The sequence below is a fragment of the Poecile atricapillus genome, chromosome 3 (assembly GCF_030490865.1).
Source record: "Poecile atricapillus isolate bPoeAtr1 chromosome 3, bPoeAtr1.hap1, whole genome shotgun sequence".
Taxonomy (NCBI): Eukaryota; Metazoa; Chordata; class Aves; order Passeriformes; family Paridae; genus Poecile; species Poecile atricapillus.
This window is the reverse complement of record NC_081251.1, coordinates 7,495,734-7,519,015: the sequence shown is the minus strand read 5'-3', so window position 1 is coordinate 7,519,015 and position 23,282 is coordinate 7,495,734. Positions and strand designations below refer to the sequence as shown.

The 23,282-nt window shown below is 44.1% G+C and overlaps 2 protein-coding genes across 5 annotated transcripts in view; one reads left to right on the top strand and one right to left on the bottom strand.

Moving 5' to 3' along the window:
* The first annotated feature begins 6,230 nt into the window (after window positions 1-6,230).
* On the top strand, window positions 6,231-15,854 carry FAM228B (family with sequence similarity 228 member B). 2 transcript variants are annotated; one of them, XM_058833864.1, is made up of 6 exons: window positions 6,231-6,477; window positions 9,876-9,980; window positions 11,933-12,004; window positions 12,668-12,865; window positions 14,900-14,977; window positions 15,367-15,854. In XM_058833864.1, exons 2-6 carry the CDS (start codon window positions 9,888-9,890, stop codon window positions 15,391-15,393), a joined length of 468 nt encoding a protein of 155 aa, XP_058689847.1. In that variant the 5' UTR covers window positions 6,231-6,477; window positions 9,876-9,887; the 3' UTR covers window positions 15,394-15,854. The 2 variants fall into 2 exon arrangements, with proteins under 2 accessions (XP_058689847.1, XP_058689846.1); XM_058833863.1 differs by lacking the exon at window positions 6,231-6,477 and adding an exon at window positions 8,036-8,124.
* A 136-nt stretch (window positions 15,855-15,990) lies between these two features.
* ITSN2 (intersectin 2) overlaps window positions 15,991-23,282 on the bottom strand; it is an 80,140-nt gene continuing 72,848 nt past the window's right edge. For 2 of the 3 annotated variants that reach the window (XM_058833860.1, XM_058833861.1), the window contains exons 31-39: window positions 22,719-22,902; window positions 22,056-22,154; window positions 21,724-21,891; window positions 20,666-20,878; window positions 19,816-19,937; window positions 19,282-19,364; window positions 19,049-19,132; window positions 18,585-18,758; window positions 15,992-17,470 (exon numbers count right to left, since the gene is read on the bottom strand). In XM_058833860.1, the coding sequence (XP_058689843.1) occupies window positions 17,313-17,470; window positions 18,585-18,758; window positions 19,049-19,132; window positions 19,282-19,364; window positions 19,816-19,937; window positions 20,666-20,878; window positions 21,724-21,891; window positions 22,056-22,154; window positions 22,719-22,902 (1,285 nt within the window). In that variant the 3' untranslated portion in view covers window positions 15,992-17,312. Of the gene's footprint in view, window positions 17,471-18,584; window positions 18,759-19,048; window positions 19,133-19,281; window positions 19,365-19,815; window positions 19,938-20,665; window positions 20,879-21,723; window positions 21,892-22,055; window positions 22,155-22,718; window positions 22,903-23,282 lie in introns of all 3 variants that reach the window. The other variant, XM_058833862.1, reaches the window with a different exon arrangement.

Genomic DNA, 23,282 nt, shown 5'->3' with positions numbered 1-23,282 from the left:
CAGTAGAAATTATTTCATTCACACATGCCCAGGTGATACAGTGGAAATCATTCCATCATACATGGTTCTTTACTAGACTTTTCACATATTTATACATAGTAATGTTAGGGGTTTGAGGGGGATCACGAGAAATCCATGCTTGGATGTAATCAATGTATACAATAGAACAATGTAAGTTTAATAATTAATATGTGAGTTATATAATGATAGAGTATAAAAACATGTTCAACTCAAAAACAAGTTGGGTCAGATTTGGGTATGTGTACCCCTGACACCCAGAGCTCTTTAATAAAGCACCTTCATGTAATCATTCTGTGATTATGTGTCCCTGAACGCTAACATTAACCTGTTGTAATGCAGCTAGGAAAAATGGTATGACCCAAAAAATGTACCCCCGAAAATGTAGAGTTGTAAGTTGCTTTCCCTAATCTTGTTCTCCCCAGTTTCCCTTATTGGTTGTGTAAATTCCCTCCACCCTTTCCCCCCCGTCTTTAAAAAGGACTGCTCATCGATACCTCTTCCTCTTTCCCTCCTGCCATCTCACCCTGAAGATCCCAAGAAATAAAGTTGTAACTGCCATCTCAGCTAAGGGAAAGCTCGTTTTTAGGATCATCTTTGGCAAGCTAATCTACCTCCCCTGTCTCCCTGGCTGCTGTGGGTGGACAGTGGTAGAGAGGGGCAGGGGACGATAGAAATTATAGCAGTAACCCCAAAGAAATTCATATTCATTGGTCTTAAATTACACAATTCTTAGTGTTTGATATCCTATTGGTTATTGATTCCTTAACCTTCAGTGTTAATTAGGATGTCATTTTCTGGTTCTCTTTTCCCAGACCAGGTGCCTCCAACTGCCCCAGGGGGTGATGTTAGTTAATGCATATTTATCTCCTCTGTATCTTCTGGCTACTCTCAATCTGTAGATTTTAAGCTCATCAGGCTTTACCTGGTGAACACAGTCTTTTGAAGAGATCAATTCCCCTTCCACTGGGCAAAGGTGAATAAACTGACTAAAGTTACATTTTAAAAAAAATCAATTAAAAAAAATTGGTTGCATAATTTCCAACAAACTAAGGAGAAGATGTCTTGCTGCTGTCTGATGACTCTCCTCATTAACACTGGGTGTAACACTGAGCACACCTCCGTCCCAAGGTTAGCTGAGATGTAATGCTGTTACACATTTCCATCCCAAAGTTACCTGCCCCCAAGGTACAATCACCCCTTGCTGTTTGACAGGAGTCACTCAAGCTCCACCTAAACGTAAAGAAAGGGGAGAAGTAGGGGAATCTCTGTTGTAACTTCTGGGGCCAGTCATCCATCTGAACCTGCCTTCTTCCCTGCAGGCCCTGCAGGTACATCTGTTGGGTAAGAACCATATTCTCCGCATATTGATTGATTGATTGATTATCTTGAGACAGCTTTTGCTAGAGATAATCTGTGTGTTGCTTTGAATATGTTTTTGCAGTCAGATGCTATCACTGGCAATCCTCAAACCTTCAACCTGTCACAATTTTCTGTTATATTTATAAAGTGTGTTATTCCATAAACTGTTAGCATGAGTCCTTTGAGGGCTCTGGCACAGGTAGCATACTTGACTAAACTGATAACATACTGAGCAGGGGGAGTCCAAGAGGGGCCTCTCTTTCTAAACTAAAATAGGGATTTTTACTCTGAAGGCAAATTGACCTACCCTCCAATACAGTGGTCTGTGCAGCAGGGTCCCCATTCTGGGGCACTGACAGGCTGGTCGGGCACAAGGCTCTCATCTTTCCTGGGGTGCTGACGGACTGATCAAATATAAAAGGCTCAAGAAAACCTTCCCCCCGCCTTTAACTGACAGAAAATTGGAACAGTCAGTAGGATTGCCATGGATAGGCTGCAGCAAAAACACAAATATGCCCCTTCCCAGGCTGGGTCAAAGGTTTTGGAAAGATGAAGAGAAAGTCATGAAACATATTGAACAATGTAAGGATGAGCAAAAATCTAAAGTGAGAAGAGGTAAAGATGTCATTTGTGCAGTTTTAGGAGCATGCTTTTCTCATGCACCAAAAAAATCTAAGGACACCCTTGTTTCTAAACCAATTTTGGATATAGAATATACTGTGTTGAAATCAGAAAATGAGGTATTAAAGTCATCCTTAGCCTTTAAAAATGAGGCAGGAGAAAAACTGGGAATCCAAGTTGATCAACTAGTGATTCTGAATAATCATCCTAAGACCGAGGTTGACCACCTTAAAACTCTGTTTGCTGCAGCTGAACACAGAGAGAAACGGGGCCTGGAAAAACAGGCTCCTGTTTTGGATAGATGGCTCCAGAAGCTGGTACATTATATGGACCTTGAGACTTGTAATGGGGACATTTGGTGTGCTGGTAATGATGTAGAAATTGTGGGGACCTCTTAACCTGGTCTCCTTGAGATCATTAATTCAAACCGACACTGGTACTGACAGTAAATATGCACTCCTGCACATAGAAACCTCTAGTCACCAGAGGAATTAGGACAACTGCAGGAAAAATAAGGCAAGAGGAAGAATCTGAAGTTGAGTGTGTGTGGCAAGTATCTCTCAACAGGGACAACAGGATTTTGTTGAATGAGGAGGAAGCATGGGACTCTTGGGGACCAGGAGTATCCCTCACTATCCCGCTGGGAGATCATGATTACTTCTTAACTGCATGGGCTGTGCATGGGGCTGGCAGTGCCGAGCCTCAGGACAGAGGAGACCTGCTGGTAATTCAAACTACAGGTGGCTCTGACTTGGCAGCCTCCGTGCAGAAGGCAGCCTGCATACAGGCCATGTATGACAGACACACCAGCAGGAAATCTCCTGTGCCAGCTCCCACTGACCCAGCCCGGTTAACTCCTCTCATCCAAGGCCTCCCGGGTACTCTTAAGACATTTGCTGCCAAGGTCCAAGACTGCTTGCAAGCTGCTCATGCTCTGAATAATGCAAACACCGGTTGTGGTCCAGGCCAGCAAAGCCCTGTAACCTCCTCACACCAGATTGTGTAAGGACTGGTGGGATACAAGCACTGAATAGGCTGGATCAGTTCCTCTGTGGAGAAGCTGATGGACCATGCATAGTGAGCCATCTTAACACCCCACAGTCTAGATTTAATGAAAGGCCTAATGAAAAGTCCAAATTTAATGAAAGGTCTGATGAGAGACCCACATTTGATAAAAAAATGTGTGACCTGTGGCATCAGTCCTGAGAGCTGGAGGTACCTAAGTGCTGGTTACATAGTGCCTCCAGGGATGGCATCCATAAGCTGCTTCAGTCTTTAACTGTGGTGAGAAAAAACAGCAGGAATGAGGAAAAACAAACTCAGCAAAGTTTTTGCATCAGAAAGAGTATGTGCCTTCCTTAGCAAAATAGGACTTAATTTGGCAGAATCCATGGCAACCCCCCCACATTCCTGGGGATGGCAATGAGCCACCCTGCCCTATGGGTATTAGCAGTAAGTGGCTCACAAGTAAATCCCCCAAAACCTTCAAATAATATTCCTCAAAGTTGGTCCTCAAAAAATTATGGCTGAATTTTTAATTTGTGCAGGAGCTCAAGTGTTAGTGATTACAAGGAAAACAGAAGATATTTCTTAGAATGATACCTAGTTGCCATAAATTTACATCAATTGATGGGATAATAAAGGAATGTTCTACAGCAAAAGCCTCTGTCTGGCATCTGGGGGATATATGGTTATCTAGGGCTGAAAGTGCTTGTGAAGGCTGTCCAATATGCACCACCACATCCAAACAAACCTTTTAGCATTTGATTTACTTTGTGGAAAAACCTGGAAACTCGTGGATGGAACTTTATGGAGTTTCACAGTGAGAGGCTCTGGTTTGCCAGGGATACAAACAGAATCTGAAAGAATGTGGGGCAAGTCAGACTATGAAAAATCAATCAACACTACTGCATTCTTCCCAAATTACTAATGTAAAGCATTACCCTCTGATAGGGTGGTGACAGATTTGGAAAAAAGAGGCATTGTTAAAAGAGGCTTTGTTAATTGTACATATTGGTGTCGGAGGCATGAAAAGTCTTTGTGATTCTGTGATAACTCATAGATAGTGTAGATACAAGTAATCACTCAAATGTTTGTAAGTTCATTGAAATTACAGGGCATGGTTTTATTTACTCAGGTCCTGTAACGTCTTACCAATTGTCATGGTTTAACCAAGTGTTGATTCAAGACCTGCTGTCACCCCTATTGGAATGAAGCTCACCTTGAGCAGGAAACTGCTACAACATGAAGACTTAAAACAATTGCTGAAACAAGCTCAAGAAAATGGACAAAGGACTCTGGTTCTTGTCTGTCACAATGTGGAGAAAATACATCATGTTTTGGAACCAGTCAAGAAAGATGCTTGAAAGTGTAAGAATACTGGTGGTGGGATACCCTCTTTAGACGATCACCCTTTTGCTTTTTGTTTTGATAAAGGTATTATATGTTAAAGTTTGTATTATTATGAGGCAGTTAGCCTATTGGCCACCCCTACAAACATCAGATAATCCATGCAATGCAAATGCATGAAACGCTCTTGAACTCCATTTGGATATTGGGAAGCTTGAGTGACTACAGTCATGGGGTTGATTAAGTGGGAAAATAGGGGAAAATTAGAGACATCTGGGGAAAAATCTTGAGGCTAAACTTATAGTCACATTCCAACAGAAGCTGTAACATTAAGAAATTTTAGGGTAAAATGCAGTTGCTATTTTCAGGAGGCAATGCAGTTGGCAAGCACAGAATTCATTCCATGATAGTTCCCCATTCAACACCCCCTTGCAGCCTGAAGCAGATGCTAAGTAGGGATGAAACAGAAGGTGGAGCAGGATGGAGACCCCGCGGCCAGGCTCTGTTCCCTGCAGGAATGGGAACTTGGTGGTACCTTGTAGTTGACAAACCACACAGCAGCTGCTGAGCACAGCATAGAGGAGATGACCTGTTCCTGAATCAGCAACTGTGGGGAAATAGATTAACTCTCCTCAAATTAACACCGCCCTTTATATTCTCTATGTGATGAAATCACATCCCAAAGTTTCCCACCTCCAAAGTGTGACCACCCCTCCCTGAGCACACGCTCTCTATTTTATTAATTATATCTTTGAGAGCAAAGTGAGGAAGTTTTACACCAATTGAGAACAAAAGTATGTTTGACTAGAGCCACTAAAATTTCTCCTAAGTGTAAACAAATAGTGTAACAGTGAGTTAAGAGGGAGACAAGTTAGGAAAGGCTCCACATAACTTCTGGGATCCGTTGATGGGTTGATCCTGGTGTTTCCCCCATGGGGACACCTGTTGGGTAAGATCCCTACTCTGTGCACTCTATTGATTATCTCAAACTTTCACTGATGATCAGAGCCTTCTAACTTGTTCCTGCAGTCAGTGCACTGTCAGTGGCAATCTCTGCCCAGACTCTGTGAGTGTTCTGTGATCAGTGCATTTGTTAATAAAGTGTGTTATTCCTTAAACTGTTCAGCCTGAGTCCTTCAAGGGTGCTGGCAGACAATGGCAGTGGATAAAAATGTCAGAATTAATAACATAGAGACTAAGAGCATGGGAGATCCAGGAGGGGGGGTCTTTCTTTCCAGACTGAGATAAGGGATCTGACTCTGACACGCTGCTGTCTCAAGTCCCTGGACAGGTTAATGAACCCACCTTGGGCATAGCGAGCTGTCCAGGGCCATCCCCATTCCGGGGCACTGGCAGGCTGCTGAGGACAGGGACCTCATCTTGCCTGGGGCGCTGACAGATCAATCATAATAATACATTTTAAAAAATAAAGTATAAAGGGCTCGAGGAAACACCCCTTCTGCGTGGAACACAGTTATCGTGAGACCTGTGTGTCACTGTAGCCCTGCTGGAGGGAAAAGCCCTGACATTTCCCTCATCTGATGGTATCTCTGGCTGATTGCAGTTTCAAATGTCGTGTCACGGTCAGCACTGCACGGGAATGTGTGAAATCTTGTAATACCATTTAATGAACCTTGCATAATAAATGACGGCACCCGACTGCGCCGGCTCGGCTCCGCACGGCTGGACTCGGCCCCGTTCGGCTCCACTCGACACAGCTCGGCTCGGGCCGCCGGGCCAGGCTCGGTCCCGCTCGGCTCGGCGGCGCCGTTCTCGCTCGTGATTGGCTCGCTCACCGCGCGCTCCCTCTCTGATTGGTGGGAAGCCCTGGCAGCGGGAGCGCGCGCGTTGGGGCTGCCATGGCAGTGCGGGACGCTGCGTGGCCGAGCGCGGAAGGATCTGGCCGGTCGCGGAACGATCCTGCCGTGCCTCCGCCCGTTCGTCTTCGGGACCAGATCGGGGCTGCCGTGACGTTGTCCCCCGGGTTTCTGTGTCCCTGTCCCCACTGTAGCCGGGTCCTGTCTCTACGGGCGGCATCTCCTCATCCTTAGAGACTCTGGGTGGTGGGTGAGGGACTATTTTTTTTTTCGGCGGAAGGTCACGGAGGGGCGGTGCGAATGCAGTGAGGTACGAGCAAGGTGCGCCGCGCCACCATTTTCCCCTTAGGCGGGCGGGACCGTGCGGGTTGGCTTTCGCTTCTATTGCAGCCCTGTCCCGCTGCCCCTGGCGTCTCCTGGGGCTGTGTTCACCGTCCTCGGTGATGATCCCGGCACGGGGGTAGATAGGGATCTTTGATCCCCGCCTCCTCTTCCCTGCCGCCTGCGGGACCCGCCTCAGGACAGGGCAGGGCAGGGCGCGGGGCAAGCCGGACCCAGAGGGGGCTCGGCCTTTCCCTTTCGCCGGCCTTTGTCTCATCGCTGCCTCCGAAGTGCAGAACCAGGGCCAGACCCTCCGGGCATGTACGCGTTGCCTGTTAGCTCAGCATTTACAGTGTAAAAGGTTCTATTCACAGAACTGTCCTGCTCCTACGGTTCTCTTACCGTTCTCTGTCCCTGCACTTGAGGCAATGAGAGGCGGCCAAGGCAGCAGTGAAGGCAGCCCGCTGTGCTTGTGGAGGGTGATATCAATGCAGTGACACGGGAGCCTACATGCCTGAACGAGATTTTGAGAGGACTGATGTATGTGTGAGAGTGCTTATATTTGTCACAGAGTGATTAAAATGTATTTCCTCAAAGCTGCTGCAAAGCCTCGTGTTTGGGCACAGAGAGTGTGAATTTTAGCAGGTGGGTGTTTGGGGAAGAACCTTGTTTTACTGAGGAAAGAAGAGAAACCTGTGTTTAAAACTTATACAGAGCTACACAGATGACAGCACAGAAGGATGCATGTTTTTCTAGCAACGATTTTTAGGCATAGTTGTTCTCAGGTTTAATCATCACAGAATGGTTTGGGTTGGAAGGGACCTTAAAGATCGTCTTGTTCCAACCTCCTGCCACGGGCGTGGACACCTTCCCGTAGACCAGGTTGTTCCAAGCCCCATCCAACCTGGCCTTGGACACTTCCGGGGATCTGACACAGTGAAACAAATGTCCAGCCTGGTCATGGGATTTGGCATCTGCAGACTGCAGCTGCTGGATCGACTAAATGCTTGTTTTACCCATACAGATTCTGAAAATCCTTTATTTCATTTATTTTCATTTATTTTATTACTCCTGTAGATTCAAGACCTGCCAAGCAGCTGCTCTCTCATATCAGTGAGCCCTGCCTTTGCAGAGAAGAGGGTTGGCATCTCTTAGCAAGAGTAAAAAAAAAGGATTAAGATTCAGTGGCAGCTTCAGTTATGAAGGATGGGGGGGTGGAATCTGCAGCTATAGTCTTTACTACTTGTAGGTTCCTGAAGGCAGATTGCTGCAGAGGCAGATTTTCTATGTTTGCTCTGTTTTACCTCCTCTGGGGTCCCAGTTCTCTGAGGAGGTCAAACACCTCCTCTGCTTTGTGCTTAGTCTTTCTTTGTGAGGTGCATGGAATCTTAATACTAGCTTCTAAAATAGATAGAAAGATGGGTAATTGTTGGGGTTTTATTTGTTTTACTTGTTTTACAAGCTTAGAAATATTAAAATAGATATTTTCCTCATCTTAAGCTTGTCCAGGGATTTATAGCATTCCTGTCTCAGAAGAACAAAACAGCTTGGAGTTGAAGGAAATCTGTATATGGTGGTGTGACACAGCAGCCTGTGGCACCTGTGTGTGTAGGGATGATGTATGACTCATAGGAAGGTGTGTTGGATTTGTCTAATGCCAAATCTGTAGCACCTCAGGTACCCAAACCTCTTCAGCCCTTGCTGTTTGCCTGTTAATTTCGTATCAGAAATTGGGTCTGTGAGGTTTGCTTTTCTTCAAGCTGGCACTGGGACTGATGCCATTTGGGTTTTGCTTTTTTTTTTTTTTTTTTCTTTTATATGTTCTCTGTATTCTTCACACATATATTTGTAACTCTGTCACCTGTTGTATTAGTGACTAGTTTTCCCAGTACTTTCCCATAGTCTTTCCCTAAGCAGATAGAGGGGGTTACAAGGCTGCCCTACACCATGAAATACATTTCATGGACAAAGTACAACTAAACTGAAAGGGGGGTTCCAGAGAAGGGGCTTGACCTGGGGGGCAATTGCATCACCACTTGTCCTTCTAATTGGTGCTTTTTATCAATTATGCTAATTTACTAAAACCTATAAAAATATACTCACCCCTGGGGGGTGTGGGCTTTTGTGGACATCTTTCCATAACTGCCTCTGAAGGCCTTCAAATAAAGATCCCCATTTATATTATCTCTTTATTAAAATTATCATAGGTTTCATTTCCAGATTGAGGAAAAGGCAACAAGACCAGGTGACTTCCTGAAATCCCTTCCAATATATGTGTTCCTGTGGTTTCTGACTTTTTCAGTCAGAATAAGACAGGAAAGCATTGCTGTGAGGATGCAGGAATTATCCCAGCAGAAGTTTTTTGTCAGTGTACAAGAGCAGGGAATATAAAATGAACCAAATAAAGATATAGATTACAGACTTTGCCTTGAATTGATGGTAAGAAATTTAAATCTGCACTCCAGAGAGGTAAGTTGGGAGTCAGGTATTGTCACTAAAGTGCTGGATTGGACAGAATAATCTCTTAAAAGTTGACATGTACCAAAAAAAGAAAATTATCTTCAAGAGTCTTTGCAGATTCTTCTAACTAGATATTGCAAAAATAATTGAATATCACAATTTTTGTTGGTTTTTTTGTTATAACTGAAAGATCTGTCTGAAGACTTGAGGTCAGTATCTCTGCAGAAATAAACTTTTCTTTTGTTCCATTATTTATGTAAGTAATGTTATGAATCCATTGTTCCCTGGAAGCAGTGTGTCTCCAGTGAATCTGAAATAAATAGGGGTTTAAATAGAGGTTCCTGTAAAGGGCATTTTGCCTCTGTGGTTCCACTGTCTCTGTTATAAATCAATCCAGATATCCTAATGCACATACAAGAGAGAAAATGGAATTTTCTGACTGGAGCTGAGTTAGCACTTCAGCATTAGCTTCATCTGGTAGAACTAACTTTAAAAACCAATAAAATGTAGCTGTCCCTGTGGGACGTGGGATGTAGCAGTTACTTGAAAGTGACTTTTATGTGACTGAAAAAGGCACAAAGGAAAGAAGTAATAGTTTGGAGATGAAATTTGGTAACTCTGAAATATTTCCAAAGCTGACAGGCATTTTCAAATAATTTGTCAATCACTGTTCTTTGAAACAAAATGTACTGTCCATAGTGTGTGGAGATGAAAATAAACAGTCCCACCAGAGGCAGTATCTGACTGCAAACCTGATACTTCATCTCCCTGTTTTACTTACTGTGACAGGAAAATGCTGCACGTATCAGCAGTTACAAGTCCTTCAGAGATCTGTTTCATTGATTAGTAGGAATTGTAAGAAAATTTAGTTTTTGCTGTTAATGCAATAGTTTTATATGGTTTTGACAGTGTTACTGTTTTTTCCAGACTAATCCAACCATGGATAGTGTGAATAGCTCAGAGGGTCCCTGGCTACAGAGGTTTGCAAATGGGAAGCCTTTGAGAAAACCCAAACGGCAACAGCCTTGGAAGGTGAGTGACCCCCAGCATTCCTTCAGCTGTGGGTTCTACAGTGAAGAACACAGGAGAGCAGTATCTGTAACTGGGATCCCAGGTGTGTAATTGGGTCCTGTGTTGGAGCTGGCCACCCAATCCCACTGAAATACTGACAGTGTTTTGTGCTCTGTGCCCCCAGACTTCCATCCCTGGCATGTGCCTGGACTAATCTGTGAGCCCTGAGCAGGAGCTTTGTGCTTCAGTCTGTCCCTCTACAGCACACGCAGAAATGGGTATTGCAGTTGTATTACTTACCATTCCATCCCACTTTGTGGCTTGGTTGTGGAACCTGGATGAGAACCTGATCTTTGTAAATCAGGTTGTCTTTTTATGCAGACCTTTTCCTTTCTTTACATTTATCCAGAGGTTCTTCTCAGCATCAGCAGACTGGCACAGCCAGTAATTTTGATTGCAGCAGACATTTTGGGAAGGAAAATATTGCCAAAAATTGGCTAACACAGAAGGAAAGGCTTCTGTTGTGTGAAAGTGTGAGTGGAGAAATGAAATAGAAGTTGTGAAGGGAAGAATAAAAAATTGTTATTTGCAAAGTTCAGTAAAATCTGAGAAATGTTTGTCATGGAGAAGGAGAACAAAGAATTCTGAAAATAGCAACAGATTCAATGGGTTTTATTGAGCTCTTGCATCCTTTTGAGACAGCTTTATTGAATTACTTGCAGTTTGGTGTGTAGAAAGGTTTCCCACAAAACCTGAAACAAGATTGAATCAGAGAGTCGTGGAACAGCCCATATAGAAGGGACCTTAGATCGTCTGGCCCAGCCTTTTATGGGAAAGAGACACCAGATGAGAGTATCCAGCTCCTTGTCCAATTGCACCTTGAAAGCCTTCAGTGATGGGGACTCCACCACATCCCTGGGGAGGTTGTGCAGTGAATGATTGATCTCACTGTAAAAATATCTTTCTTACATTGAGATGAAGCCTCTGCCAGTGCAACTTGTACCTCTTACCCCTCATCTTCTTGCTGTGGCTTCTGGTGAAGTGAGAGCCTCCATCCTCTTTGTAGCTGCCCTGTAAGTAGGACTGTGATGAGGCTGCCCCTAGGCCTGCTCTTTTCCAGGGAGAGAAGAGACTTCATTCTTTCAGTCAAAGGAGGCCCAACTCCTTCAGTTCTTAAGGATTCTTCAAAATATGTATCATCCTGAAGGAAAACTCTTCACCTGTTCACCAGTGATGGTTCTTAGCTGGAGTGATGGCCGTGTCTGTGCTGCTGTTACAGTGCTGGCTTTAGAAAGGATCTGTGACATGTGAAGTAAATTCATCAGGCATAATACAATATTGTCAAGTAGGAGGATAAAAGGGTCTTGAAACATGCCAGAAATTCAGATTTTCTCATTTGTTTCTGGTGGAATTTTTAATACTTATTGTGTCTTTCTTGCTTGCTCTGATGATGTCCTGCCCACCTCAGCGTAATAAACCTTTAGGAGTGTGGAGCTGGTCAGCAGGGCCAAGGCAGACATGGCTGAAAACTACACTGTCAGTTGGAATTAAAAATCAGTATTAAGCACAGGGCGTAGCAGGCTAATGTTCCATGCTATGCATAAAATGCATCCCATCCCCACATGATAGATTTGGTCTCCATTTCCTGTACTCCTATTCTGGAGTGCAGGAGTTAAGGAGCCGCATGTTTGGCACAGGTGGTAAACAGTGGCAAGGAAGAAGTGGTGTTTGGTTATGGTGAGGAGCAGCCAAGGAGGTCTGAGCATGTACATTCCAGTTGTCATTCCAGTTCTTCCAACACTCTTTTGTGTTACTTAACCCAACTGTTCAGAGCAAATCTTAAAAGGATTTGCCAGCTGGGTTGTGGTATAATGTGCCTTTAATCGTGACACCAGTAATTATTTTGAATTCAAAAGTAAATCTACTCTAAGTCCTGCTTTCACCTCATGTGGGCTTTTTTCATGTTTTGTTAGGCTGCACCTGATCAAAGCCGAAACATCATTGCTTCTGTTCAGTGCCTCTTGGACAGAGAAAATTTTGTGAGGGTAAGAAGTGGTACCTCTTTTCTCATTTGCTGTGTGCTTTCCTGCATGTCAGTATTTTTAGTTCCTTAACAGTGATTCATGAGAAAATGTTATTTGCCTGTATTCTTGAAAAACTAATTTAGTGTTATGAACTTCTGATCTTTTCGTTCTCCTCTGGATAGAGTGAAGTAGTAACCCTAAATGTGAATCCCAGGTGACTTGAACTGCCTGTTTGCACCTTGTATTTGTTCTGTGGGTGTGGTAGTTCGTGACAGTGGTGTTGTGAGCAAAAGGCAGGAGGGCTGCTCTGATCTGATCAGCAGATTGCCAGTGCTGCAGGGAAGGTCCTTCTGCTGCCTGTCTTGCACAGTCTGGTGCTTGCAGCCCCCTGCTATGCAGTGATTTCAGCTCAGTAACCTGATGGGAAAAAGTGAGTCATTTTCTGCCAATCTTGCAGCACGGCTTCAAAAATTGAGGGTCTGAATGCTGAAGCTCTTGAAAGGGCAGGCTGGGAAACAAGTGGTGGGAACTGGAGAGAGGGAGGAGCAGAAGGAAGGGCTGGAAAACAGGTGCCTTGGAGCTGTGAGCAGTCAGGTCAGCCAAGCTGCAAACCTTCACTTGTGGAATCTTTACTATCATCGACCAATAGTTTATATGGTTTTTATTTTCCATTTCTTACTTAAGGAGGTGGACAGATATTTGAGGCACTGTGATTTCCTAGATCTGAGAAAGACAGAGCTTCTGTACAAAAAATACCTTGAGGATGTTTCAGAGCCATTTATGCAGAAAATGAAGGACCAAATGCACAGCCAGTCAGAGGAAGAAGTGCAGAAAAGGAGACAAGAACAATTCTCTCAGTATTTGAACTACTGTGCAAAGAAGGTATCAATGAGAAGCGAACTTCTGTTGTGGAGAGGGTTGTATACAGAGGGTCGTGGTCAAGATCAGGGGTTTAGCTGTTATTTCCTGTCTACTGAGTAACCTGGAGTCCAGCTATACCTTGCCTGTAGCTGACTTTTCCCAATGACTTCTGTAATGGTGGTGTTAGAACTGTGTACGTTCACCAGCAGCTATCAACAGCAGCACTGCTTGCTGCAGTGAACACGTGCTGGGGTCTGAATATGATGAGACACCCTGTTGAGGTGTGTTTCCCCTGTGGGCTGGACCATTTAGTGGGAAAATTTGAGCTCTGTCAGCTGAAACCACAGGATGAGTGAGCAGGGTGTGGACTTCACTCACATCTTGGGAGCTCATCTGCAGCAGTACTGCACTCTGTTGGCAGAGCATAAGTGAAACGATTTTGTGGCATTGGATGCTACTGATCAAGCTTCATAAAAGAAAAAATAAGGGAGATACAAAGGATTTTATTAAGTCTGCATGCAGGTAATGGACCCAACTCATGGATTTTGTCGTTCCGTGTGTTTGTTCACAAAACTTGCAGTCACTGTAGAAAATACTTGGTAGCTTTCTTCATTTTGCTCTTAATTTCATACCACTCTTGAATATCAGATCCCACAACTAAACTTTCTGTATCTCAGGAATGAGAAAAAAGAGAAAAAATAAAAGCAGAAAGATAATCTGCCACAAATATAATACTTTATGAGAGCAGGCAGTTGTCAGTGGAAACCACTGCATAGTGGAGTTGTGAGACTGTAAACAAGCTACTCATCCAGAAATGAAAATATCATGGGAGCTGTGTTGTTTTAAAGAGACCAAACTATCTTTTTTAAAGGCCTGATATGACAGACCCATGCATTTAAACTTCATGGAATGACAAAGACCTGAACCAGTCCTACTGCTGAAGTCCTGTGGTTTAGGCTGTGTTGGGTGTACTGTACATATCTGGGTCTGCATCAGTCCATCTTGCAAGCTGCTGTGCCAGGTCAGGAATTCACTGGGTGGCCTCCAGAAGCAATGGCTGATGTACCAGGATGTGTCCTTCTGCCTGAAGGGGAGCACCAGCACCAGTGATCAGCTTCTACCTTGTCTCGTTGCTCTGTGGTGTCAGGCCTGTCAGCAGCACATCGGAAAAGCAGGCTGAGGCCCTTCATATCTACAGGACAACTTATTTGCATAAATATGCATTAACTGTGATATGATAAATTTTGCAGAACTTGAGACACTTGTGTGGGTTAGTTAATGTGGTTAATTCTGGATGTGTTTTCCCTTCCCTTCATTCTTTTTGCCCGTTTTCTTTTTCTCTCTTCCCTGCTATCAGGCTTCTCCTTCAGCTGTGGCAGTGTTGTTGATGAGATGGAGCTGTGGCCTGAACCATGAGGTGTGGGTTCAGGTCTTTATTCCAATGTATTGATGGAAAAGCCAGCTCATGAACCCAGACTTGGAGCTGGCATCTTGTAGATCAGTGACCTGCCTAAGGCTGTGGCTAGGGAGGGCTCACTCCTGTTTTTGCTTTTCTTTTTAATATTGTTTTGCTGAAATCGCAAAATATTTTGAGTTGGAAGGGACCCAGAAGGATCATCAAGTCCAACTCTTAAGTGAGTGGCCCATTCTGGGATCAAACCCATGACCCTGGTATTATTAGCACTATGCTCTGACCAACTGAGCCAATCTCAGGACTTCTTTGCTCTGAAAAAACATTTTCCAGTAAAAAAAATTTCTGTTGTCTTGACTGTCCTAGTTAAGGTTAGCATTTAGCCTGTAATTATTTCTGGATGCTTCATGAAATAATTTATTATGTATTTATGCCTGTGATAAACTAAAATGGATGGAGGAATTTTCCTCTTACAGTTCAGTCACTTTCTTTCTGAGGTGTATGAAAGTTCGGGAATTCTTTTTCAGCCACCTCTGGTGCTGTGTTATGCCATGCCTGGCTCTGTCCCACCCAGGCTGGCTGCTCTCACTGTTGTAACCACCAATAGCTTCTGAGACCTGACCCAGTGCCTGCTTCTCCCACAGGGCTATGTGTTTTTGGATCATTATGACCCATCCGAGTACGATCCGTTCTTCCAGAAGACATGCAGAGACTGCTGGAAGGTGTGAGGAGGTTTGGAGGCCACTTTGACCAGCAGGAAGTTACCAGAACGTGTTACTGATGTGCTGCTGGGGGGCTGCTCTAGAGGAGTACATTCTAGTTTTAGTAACTCACTCCTACTGCATTTAAGCCCAAGAGTGTTTGAACATGGTTTTCACCAAGAACACAGTCTGGATCTATACTAAGCCCAGTTTTTGAGGCAGAGTAGCAATGGCAGGGGAAGGTTTGTTTTCCTCATTTCAAATCCATTGTGGCAGCATGGGGGGTGTTCTCTCTAAGAGGGTTGGAGAGTTCCCAGGCACACTCAGTGTGTGCTGTGTAGAAGGAAATAATCTGATAGCTCAGCTGATCTTTACAAAACCATAGCAACAGTTTTTCTTCCTCTTTAAAGGATGAAAGTCATCAACCAGGACAGTGACAGAGAGAACCAGTGATGCCACCTGTCCTCCAGCTGGCCACAGCAGCATGGACAGCTATCAAAGGTACCAGTTACAAAATAGGTCACGTGCACTGCCAAAGCAAGTGAGAACAGGCCAGGTCTTTGGACAAACTGCAATAAACTTACTGTCTTAAATATGTAGTTCTGAAATGTTACCCAGCAGCCAAATAAATGTCTGGGATGCTGCTCCTTTTCTTGCCATGTCCAGTTCAACATTTTGCAAAACCTGCTATTTTAGGAGGTTTAACTTGGGCTGACCTCAATAAAGATAATTTTATGCTGTTCTCTCCTGGAGACAGTGTCCAAGCAGTAAATCAAACTTCTAACATACATTGTATGTGTTTTGAGAAGGCAGGCAATAAGTAGGCGAGAAGAAATGGGAAGCGGTGTATAAAACATCTGGTGCTTTTTGGAGAGTTGGTGCTGGCAGCTGCTGCCAGTGTGCTCAAACCTGTCCCTCTCCTGTGCCAGTCCCATCTCCCTGCTGGGGTGGCTGCTCAGCACCTCTGGGCTCAAAGCCTGGAAACAGAATATTTTCTGTCCTCCAAACTCCCATTGTACATACACAGTCTCTCAGGAGTTGCCAAGAATTGAGTTTTATTTAGGATTAGAAATACTGAACCACAGAAAACTGTTATATTTAACAGAGGTTGACTCAGTAACAGGAGGGTGCACAGATGGTGACGGGGTGGGAGACTGCCAGACTTCAGGAGGAATTTCTGCACCCGTGGAAAACAGGGCCACAGGCTGCTCAGAATTGCATGCTGTGCTTCTGCAACAAAGCAGTTTAAAGGAGGCAGTAAAATGGTTATATGTATCAAATATTTATAAACAAACTTCCTTTTTTTTTTTTAACCATCCCTGATTTGGTGCCAAGAGAAAGTTTTTACTTTCAACCAGTTAATTTTACAGGTTTATAAGGGGGTGACAGTTCCCCAGAGCAAACCTTTTAAACTTGTAATAAACTTTCCTTGAACAAATCCCGTAAGTTTTTCTCATTGTTTCACATTCCCCTGTACAATAAAATATACTTTTTAAAAATCACTATGCATCAATAAACATCTGTAGACAAATTAATAAACTTATATTTTACTCTCTATATACATGTTGGCAATGTCAAAGCTTCAAGATTCACATGGAGGTCTGGAAGACCAAGGAAATGTACACAAATAACTTATATTTAGGAAAAAACCCAAAGAGCTGAAGAGTATTTTGCCACATTGTTGTGGGTCACAGTATTTAAAATATTTTTTTCTAGTTATTCTTCACAACCACATTGTCTCAGCAAAGAATGATAAATGAAATTGAAGCAAAAAGAAAAATCAAGTAGCAGTTACTGATTCCAGTGCAAAACTAAAGTCAAGTAAAGAACTATACTTGATTCTTAAAAGAATATACAATATATTGGAGACTTCTCCAGTGCTAAGGCTTCTTCAGCATTTAACCGTTAAAACTATCATCCTGAGATGGGGAAATTCCAGTGGATATCACTTTTAAGATTTCAAATGGAATGATTCTAGTGCTGAGCTTAAACCATTCCTCAGTCTGTCTGTCAGACTAAGTGGTAAAATATACAAACAGCTTGGTGCCACATTTCTATGTAATACTTTTTATGGCCCTGAAAATGGAAACATTGGCATCCAAACCCAAGAAATTCCAACATAATAAAAAGGCACTGAGCTATAGTACTGTATTTACAGTAACATTTGTGTTTGCATAGATCAACAACAGCTTGGAACACTGCAAGGAACTAAGCGCAACCAGGAACTAAGAGGAAATACAGAAGCAGCAGGAATTCTTGCTTAATAAGCAGCATGGGACAAAGAAAATCTTTTACCAAAAGCTGTTCAGGCTGTTAGCTTCAGTTGTCCTTCATAAATTAAAAAAAAAAAGTGTTCTTAGAGGAGTGTTTTCTGATCAAAGAGCTGCAGGTCAAAGCGCACCCACACTTCTCCTGTTGGAACTTCATGCAGCAGTAAGTGTTTAGTTGTGGGGCCTTTGCTCTCTTGTTCTGTTCTGATTTTTGCTACTGGAACTTCAGTGCGACCCAAAAAATCTGTTGGGCAAATGAATAAGAAATTTCATTAGGAAGAGATATTGACCTTAGAAAATCAGAGTGAGTCAGGTTAATGCAATGCTGTGGGGTATATGCTCAGTTCAGAGCAGTGCTCCCAGGCTTCCAGTTGGATTGGACCCCAGCCCTGTGTAAACCAGCAAGCAGTGACAACAAAGGGCTTTTTTAGAAGAGAACAATGCTGTGGAATTAGGATGTCACAGTTTGAGCTAAGGGTTTAAAAATTCTCTTAGAAAATACACTTCCAGAAACACAATTTCACGTGTTTTTCAGTTTCAGAGCTGGCTGGTCAGTTAGGTGATGGAACTTGTTTATAAATCAGCTGAGGTGCTCAAAGGCAATAAAAAAATCAACTATTTTGGCTCAGCCAAGTTTTAATTATGCCTACATATCATGGTTTTCACAAGAACAATGACCTTCAACAGTTACTGCTACTAGTAGGTTTAGAGTGCTATTCAGAAATCATACACCTTCTGTGTGGCTGTTTCTTACATGACATCTTTGTGTGTGTGAGCACATTAAGATCTTCACCATGGACTGAAAAACAAGACTCAGCTGTCCAGCTGGGAGAAGCAGCCAGCCAAACTCACATTAACTCACAGGAGAGAAGACTGAGCTACACAGAAAGCATCTCAGGTCAAGGCAGTTCCTTGCAAATGCGCAATAACTGACTGTGTGTCAGAGCCCTGAAAAAGCACCTAACCTTTTAGAGAATATGAGAAGTAACTGACTGCCAAAAACGTGCTCAGTTTCCAAGCAACAAGAAAACTGATCAAGCTGTTGCTGTGAAAATATAACCCAGGACCTTATTTTTGAGCACTTATTGTGAGTAGAACTTCTGCTTTCAACTTGTCTGTCTCCTCAGTCTGACAAGAAAATAATTCTGTGTCTGATACAAAAAGCCAGACTGGGATCAAATGTGACTGCGTGGTGTTACTGGCTCTGGAAGGCTATTGAACCTCCTGAGTACTGAGGCATTGTTCTTACCCAGTGTTTCTCAGGCAGCAGTCAGACCTACAGGCTCTTGAAACTGCTGCTGAGGAACTGGGTACCTCAGTAACAAAAAAGCATTCTTTGCCTGAATATTCACACTTACCATCAGGTGAGAACTGATCCCTGTCAAACATGGTGATACACAGGACATCCTGATACAGATCCTTGATGAAGAACTGGCAGTTGAAGTTCCACTTGGGGTTCAGGGTGTCCTGCAGGGTCCTGGTAGTGTAGCTCTGTGAGCCCATGCTGATCTCACAGTATGGGTTGCTCTTCCCTAAACACAGAACAGGGAGTGAAACCCCTCTGCAGTGCAGAACCACCCGCTCCATCTGCAGCCTCCTTGGACACACATCAATGCTGCTGCCACAAAGTGTGGATCAGGCAATCCCTGTACCCCAGAGCAGCACAGAGCTGGTTTTAATTTGGTCCTCTGAAGCTAAAGAATGAGTATTTAATACAGAAACTGTAGACAAACCAGTGTTTCCCACATGACCAACTCCTTTTAGTAAGCCTTTCCAAATGTTACAGGAATAAAAGTGCACTGAGACTGTTTCCCTCACTTACCATTGGGCTTACAGGCCTTTAGTTCTGTTGCTTCAATCACGTGCACCATCAAGCGTCCTATTCCTGAGGTTTTCTGTGAACGAGCTGGGAACAAAGAGGTCAGGAATAAACAGATTGGTTGGAACTGTAATTACTGGCAGTAGATCTGAAGAAGGAGACACTGGCATCCTTCAGGAAATGCCCTGCCCCTGTATCCAGGTGGATGAGAGGGAAATACAGAACTCAGTGGGTACCTTGATAAGCCTTTTCACGTTTCTTCTTCTCCGTTTCAATGTATTGCTCTGATGCCGCTTTGATTTTCTGGACCCAGGCAGTCCTGCAAAGAGCAATCCCTAGAGTCAGGGTCATCCCACAGGCAGCAAAATCTTCAGTGACTTTGCCCCACTCTCCCCATTCCCCCCTCCCTAAGTTTTAGAGGCATCACAAATCAAGTCAGTTCCTGGACTAAGGCGATGGAGTTTTTGGATTTAATCTTATGCCTCAATCCAAATCAGCCTAAATAAATGGATATGGAGCTGTTGTTTTATTAAAGACTGGTGTGTCATATTAAAGACTGCCCAGGACTGGGGAAGATTGGGAAATGTGGCTGGATGCCACTGCGAGAGCTGCTGCAGAAGCAGAACAAAATCAGAGAAAACTTCTCATTCAAATGAGAGTCAAGTCAGTTTATTTCCTGATCAAGAGACAGCTGTTCTTGAGCTCAGAGCCCCTGTGTCTGCAGCATCAATGAACAAGTTTAAGCTCAGATTTGCATTTTCACTACTCACCGCTCATTAATGTTGTCAGTTTTAAGTGTGTAAACTCTGTCAATGTGTGATATGTGAAAAACTGGCTCATCACTTGAAGGGTCTGTGGGAAGCTTCACAAGGACTTCATTAAGGAAAACGGGCTGAAAGAGAAACAAATGTCACTGTGGCAGCATCACCCTGTGACAATAGGCAGAACTCTAGAAACATGTTTAAATACACTGTTTTACTGTAGGGAAAATGAAAGTCATAGGACACAGGACAAAATATGAGATCACTGTATAAAGGATGCAAGAAAGGGCTGAGAGAAAAACTACTCTGGTGATTCACCCCATTCTGTTTTCCTAGGCAGAGCTTTGTGAAAGGGGCAGGAGTGTGCAAGAGCTGCAGTGTGGAGCTCAGAAATCCAGGAATCTCTCAGGTTCTCTGTGGGAAAGCAGCCCTGATACTTAAATTTATGTCTCCAGTTTCAGAATCTTGAGAACACACACTATATGGGCACAGACACTAAAATTTTGCACCTTCTACTGTTTTCTGAAGGACAGGAATTTTCTTGAGGATGCAGGAACCTCTGCAAACTGAAGTCAAGGTCCTGCTTCTGAACATCCCGCTCTGCTGTTCAGGCACAATGCTACTTCTGCCCCTTCCCCCCAAAGTGGATGGAAGTGTTTGTTAAACCAAGATGCAGAAATCTTGGTCACTCCTTTACCGAGTACTAAGCCAATGTCATTTGTGCAAGTTATCTGCCAGAGCGTGCCCATGTGCCAGCGAAAGGGGCCACACAGCTAATCCCAGTGGGAGAGCAGCATTCCTCATCAGAAGCCAGGACCCACTGCACCAACATGACCATGGAGCACCTTCACTCACTCACCATTTTGTACATTTTGAACTGGGAGTTGGATTTGGGGCTGAACAATTTATCAGATCCAGAAGACACAAACTGTTTAACCATGTAGGTGAGCAGCAGGAAGTCATTGAAAAGGAATCCATACAGCTCCTTACTGCTCTTGGCCTTGTACAGCTTCCCACTGTGCAGGAGCTTCCGTGGTCCCAAGCAATTTGTGAGGGAGTTGAACACGGGTTGCTGCGAAGAGACAAAACCCATTAGCAGCAGCAAGTCTGTGTAGTCATCAGCTCCTGCTCCTCCTCACTGTGGAGATTGACCAAGCTGCTGAAAATGCTCTTCTCTTTTATTTAATGAATTCCATTATAAATGAAGAGAAGGGAACTGTTCTGTGATCAGCCATGGCAACAGCACAACCCCCACCTCAGAGGAGATTTCAGATTTACCAAAAACACACAGAGAGATGACCAGATGTAGGCATTTACTGCATGGCCACTTCTGTGCTGTCCAGAGGCTCTGTTTAAGAAGAGGCTGCACAGGCTGCAGTCAGCTCACCTCTTACAGGTGATTGGGTGGTGGAACCAGGACAGACATTCTGGGTCTGTCAAGCCCTGGTTACTTATGCAGTGGAGAACTGTCACACACACCTCAGTGTGAAGGCTGTCCTGAAAGGTACAGGAGCCTGAATACCACATGTCCTTGAGGATCTGGCAGTGAGGGCTGCTGTTCCCTTCCTGCTTGAAGGAAAATCCTGGGAAACACACACTAAGTGAAATCCTTCATGGTAACACCTGACTTAGCCCAGTGGCAGCATGATCACGGAGAGAAGAGTTATTTCTATCTGTTTAATGGTCTAAATGGTACCAGTTTTTAAGCTGGTAAATCAAGATTTGTCTGCCACTACAGTCATGCAAAAACAATGGTTCATCACATTATGGCTGGTGAGTGGAATTCCATAAAAGCTGCCTGCCTAGAGCTCAGCAGTGGATCATGCTCCAATAAGGAATGTGAGCAAGGACTCCCATTCCCTCCCCAGTCTTTCTGAAATGACTCTGAAAAGCCCTGCAGAGCATCAGTGCAGGTACCTCAGCAAGGCCTTCACACTGGACATGGGCCTGGATCCATTCCAGCCTGTCTGAGTTCTCCTTCTCGCGCACGCCCTCGTTCACCTGGGAGCACAGCTCCTCCGCACGCTCCAGGGCGAGCCGGAGGTTACTGTGATCTGGGTGGCTCTCTGGAGTGTTCTCTAGAATCTGGCATGGATCAAAGAGGGGAGAAAACAAGATAAAAAGCACAGGTAAAACAAGATAAGCACAGGTGCCTGTCAGAGAAATCCCCATAAAGGGACAAGCCTTTATCTTGGCTTTTGCTATGGAGATCAAGCTCCAAGCATTCAGCTACAAATTGGGGTACTCACACTCTTGATGAGCAGAGGGTAGCGCGTTATCCTTTGCATGGGTTTCAGGAGGAAGCTGGAGAGGGGCATTCCTTTGCAGCGAGGGTCCAGGGCAAGTTTCTGTGGTGCAACCCAGAGATTTAGCAGAGACACTGCATTAGTCATCAGAAAGCATCTCTGGCACTGAATACTGAAAATTCTCTGATCAGACTCATTTCTCCAGGCATTCCAAGAGATTTTGGATTTTTTCAGTAAGTAAACACTACTTGTATCTAGAACAAAGAGGAAAGCTGGCAGTGTCATCGTACCCAGATGCTTTGCCAGCATAAATCCCAGGGCTATTGTTGATGCAGAATCCTTACATTCAAAACTGTTCCAGCTTTTATTTTGACATCATAGGCTCCACTCAGTTGAAAAAGAATAAAGCAATGAAAGAAACAAATGCCTGATGTCAAATGTTCTGGCAATTTTCCTTTTATGGCCTAAGTAAATTAGCTAGAGAGAAAATAAATAAAGAGCACACACAGTGTTAGCCATGGTCACCATGCAAATACACCTTGGAAGCTTCTTAGCTATTTTTGCAGGATTTTACTCTTCTAGGTTATTTTGATGTGGTTGATGCTGGTTAGATGGGCTCCTGTCATTGAGGAAAGGAGAGGGCACAAAAGCTACTGAACCAGATACCTTTAAGTAGTCTTTGAAATCAGCATCTTCATCAGTTTTCTGCTGCAGCAGGGATGCTCCGTTGAGCTGGCAGCTGCAGAACCGAATGTAGGCCTGCATGTGGGACAGCTCTGCTGCCAGGATGTCCCCGATCATCTGCACCGGCATCTTCTCACCTCCCGTTTTCTTACGCACCCGCAAGGCTCTGTGGATGAGGAAAGAGATCACCATCCAACTTTGCTGCCAAGTCTGTGAGGCCTAAATCACAACCCTTACAGATCCACCTCTGAAAGGACACAAATCTGGCAGGTGAATTTCCTTACACAGCATAAGCCCTTCCAGGAGGTGCTGGAGTCCTGCCTCAAACCCCAGGAAGTCACCGACACAACACCCTGAGCTGAAGAATCTCCCTGATGGGGTCTGGGGGGCTGGGACTCTCCACTGAGGTTTCTGGGGCAATCAGCATCAATCTCTACAGTCAATCAGCATCCCATTCAGTGAATTATTAGTCACTGTACCTTTCTAAAGATTATTTTTAGAGAATAAAAGGTTCCTTTGTAGAAAACTGAAAAGAAAAGCTCCCAT

What these genes read in the sequence shown, in the direction of transcription:
- FAM228B (XM_058833863.1), top strand. An exon ending in TGAACTACTGTGCAAAGAAG is followed by an intron (nt 12,866 to 14,899) that starts GTATCAATGAGA and finishes CTTCTCCCACAG; the next exon opens with GGCTATGTGTTTTTGGATCA. An exon ending in CATGCAGAGACTGCTGGAAG is followed by an intron (nt 14,978 to 15,366) that starts GTGTGAGGAGGT and finishes TCCTCTTTAAAG; the next exon opens with GATGAAAGTCATCAACCAGG.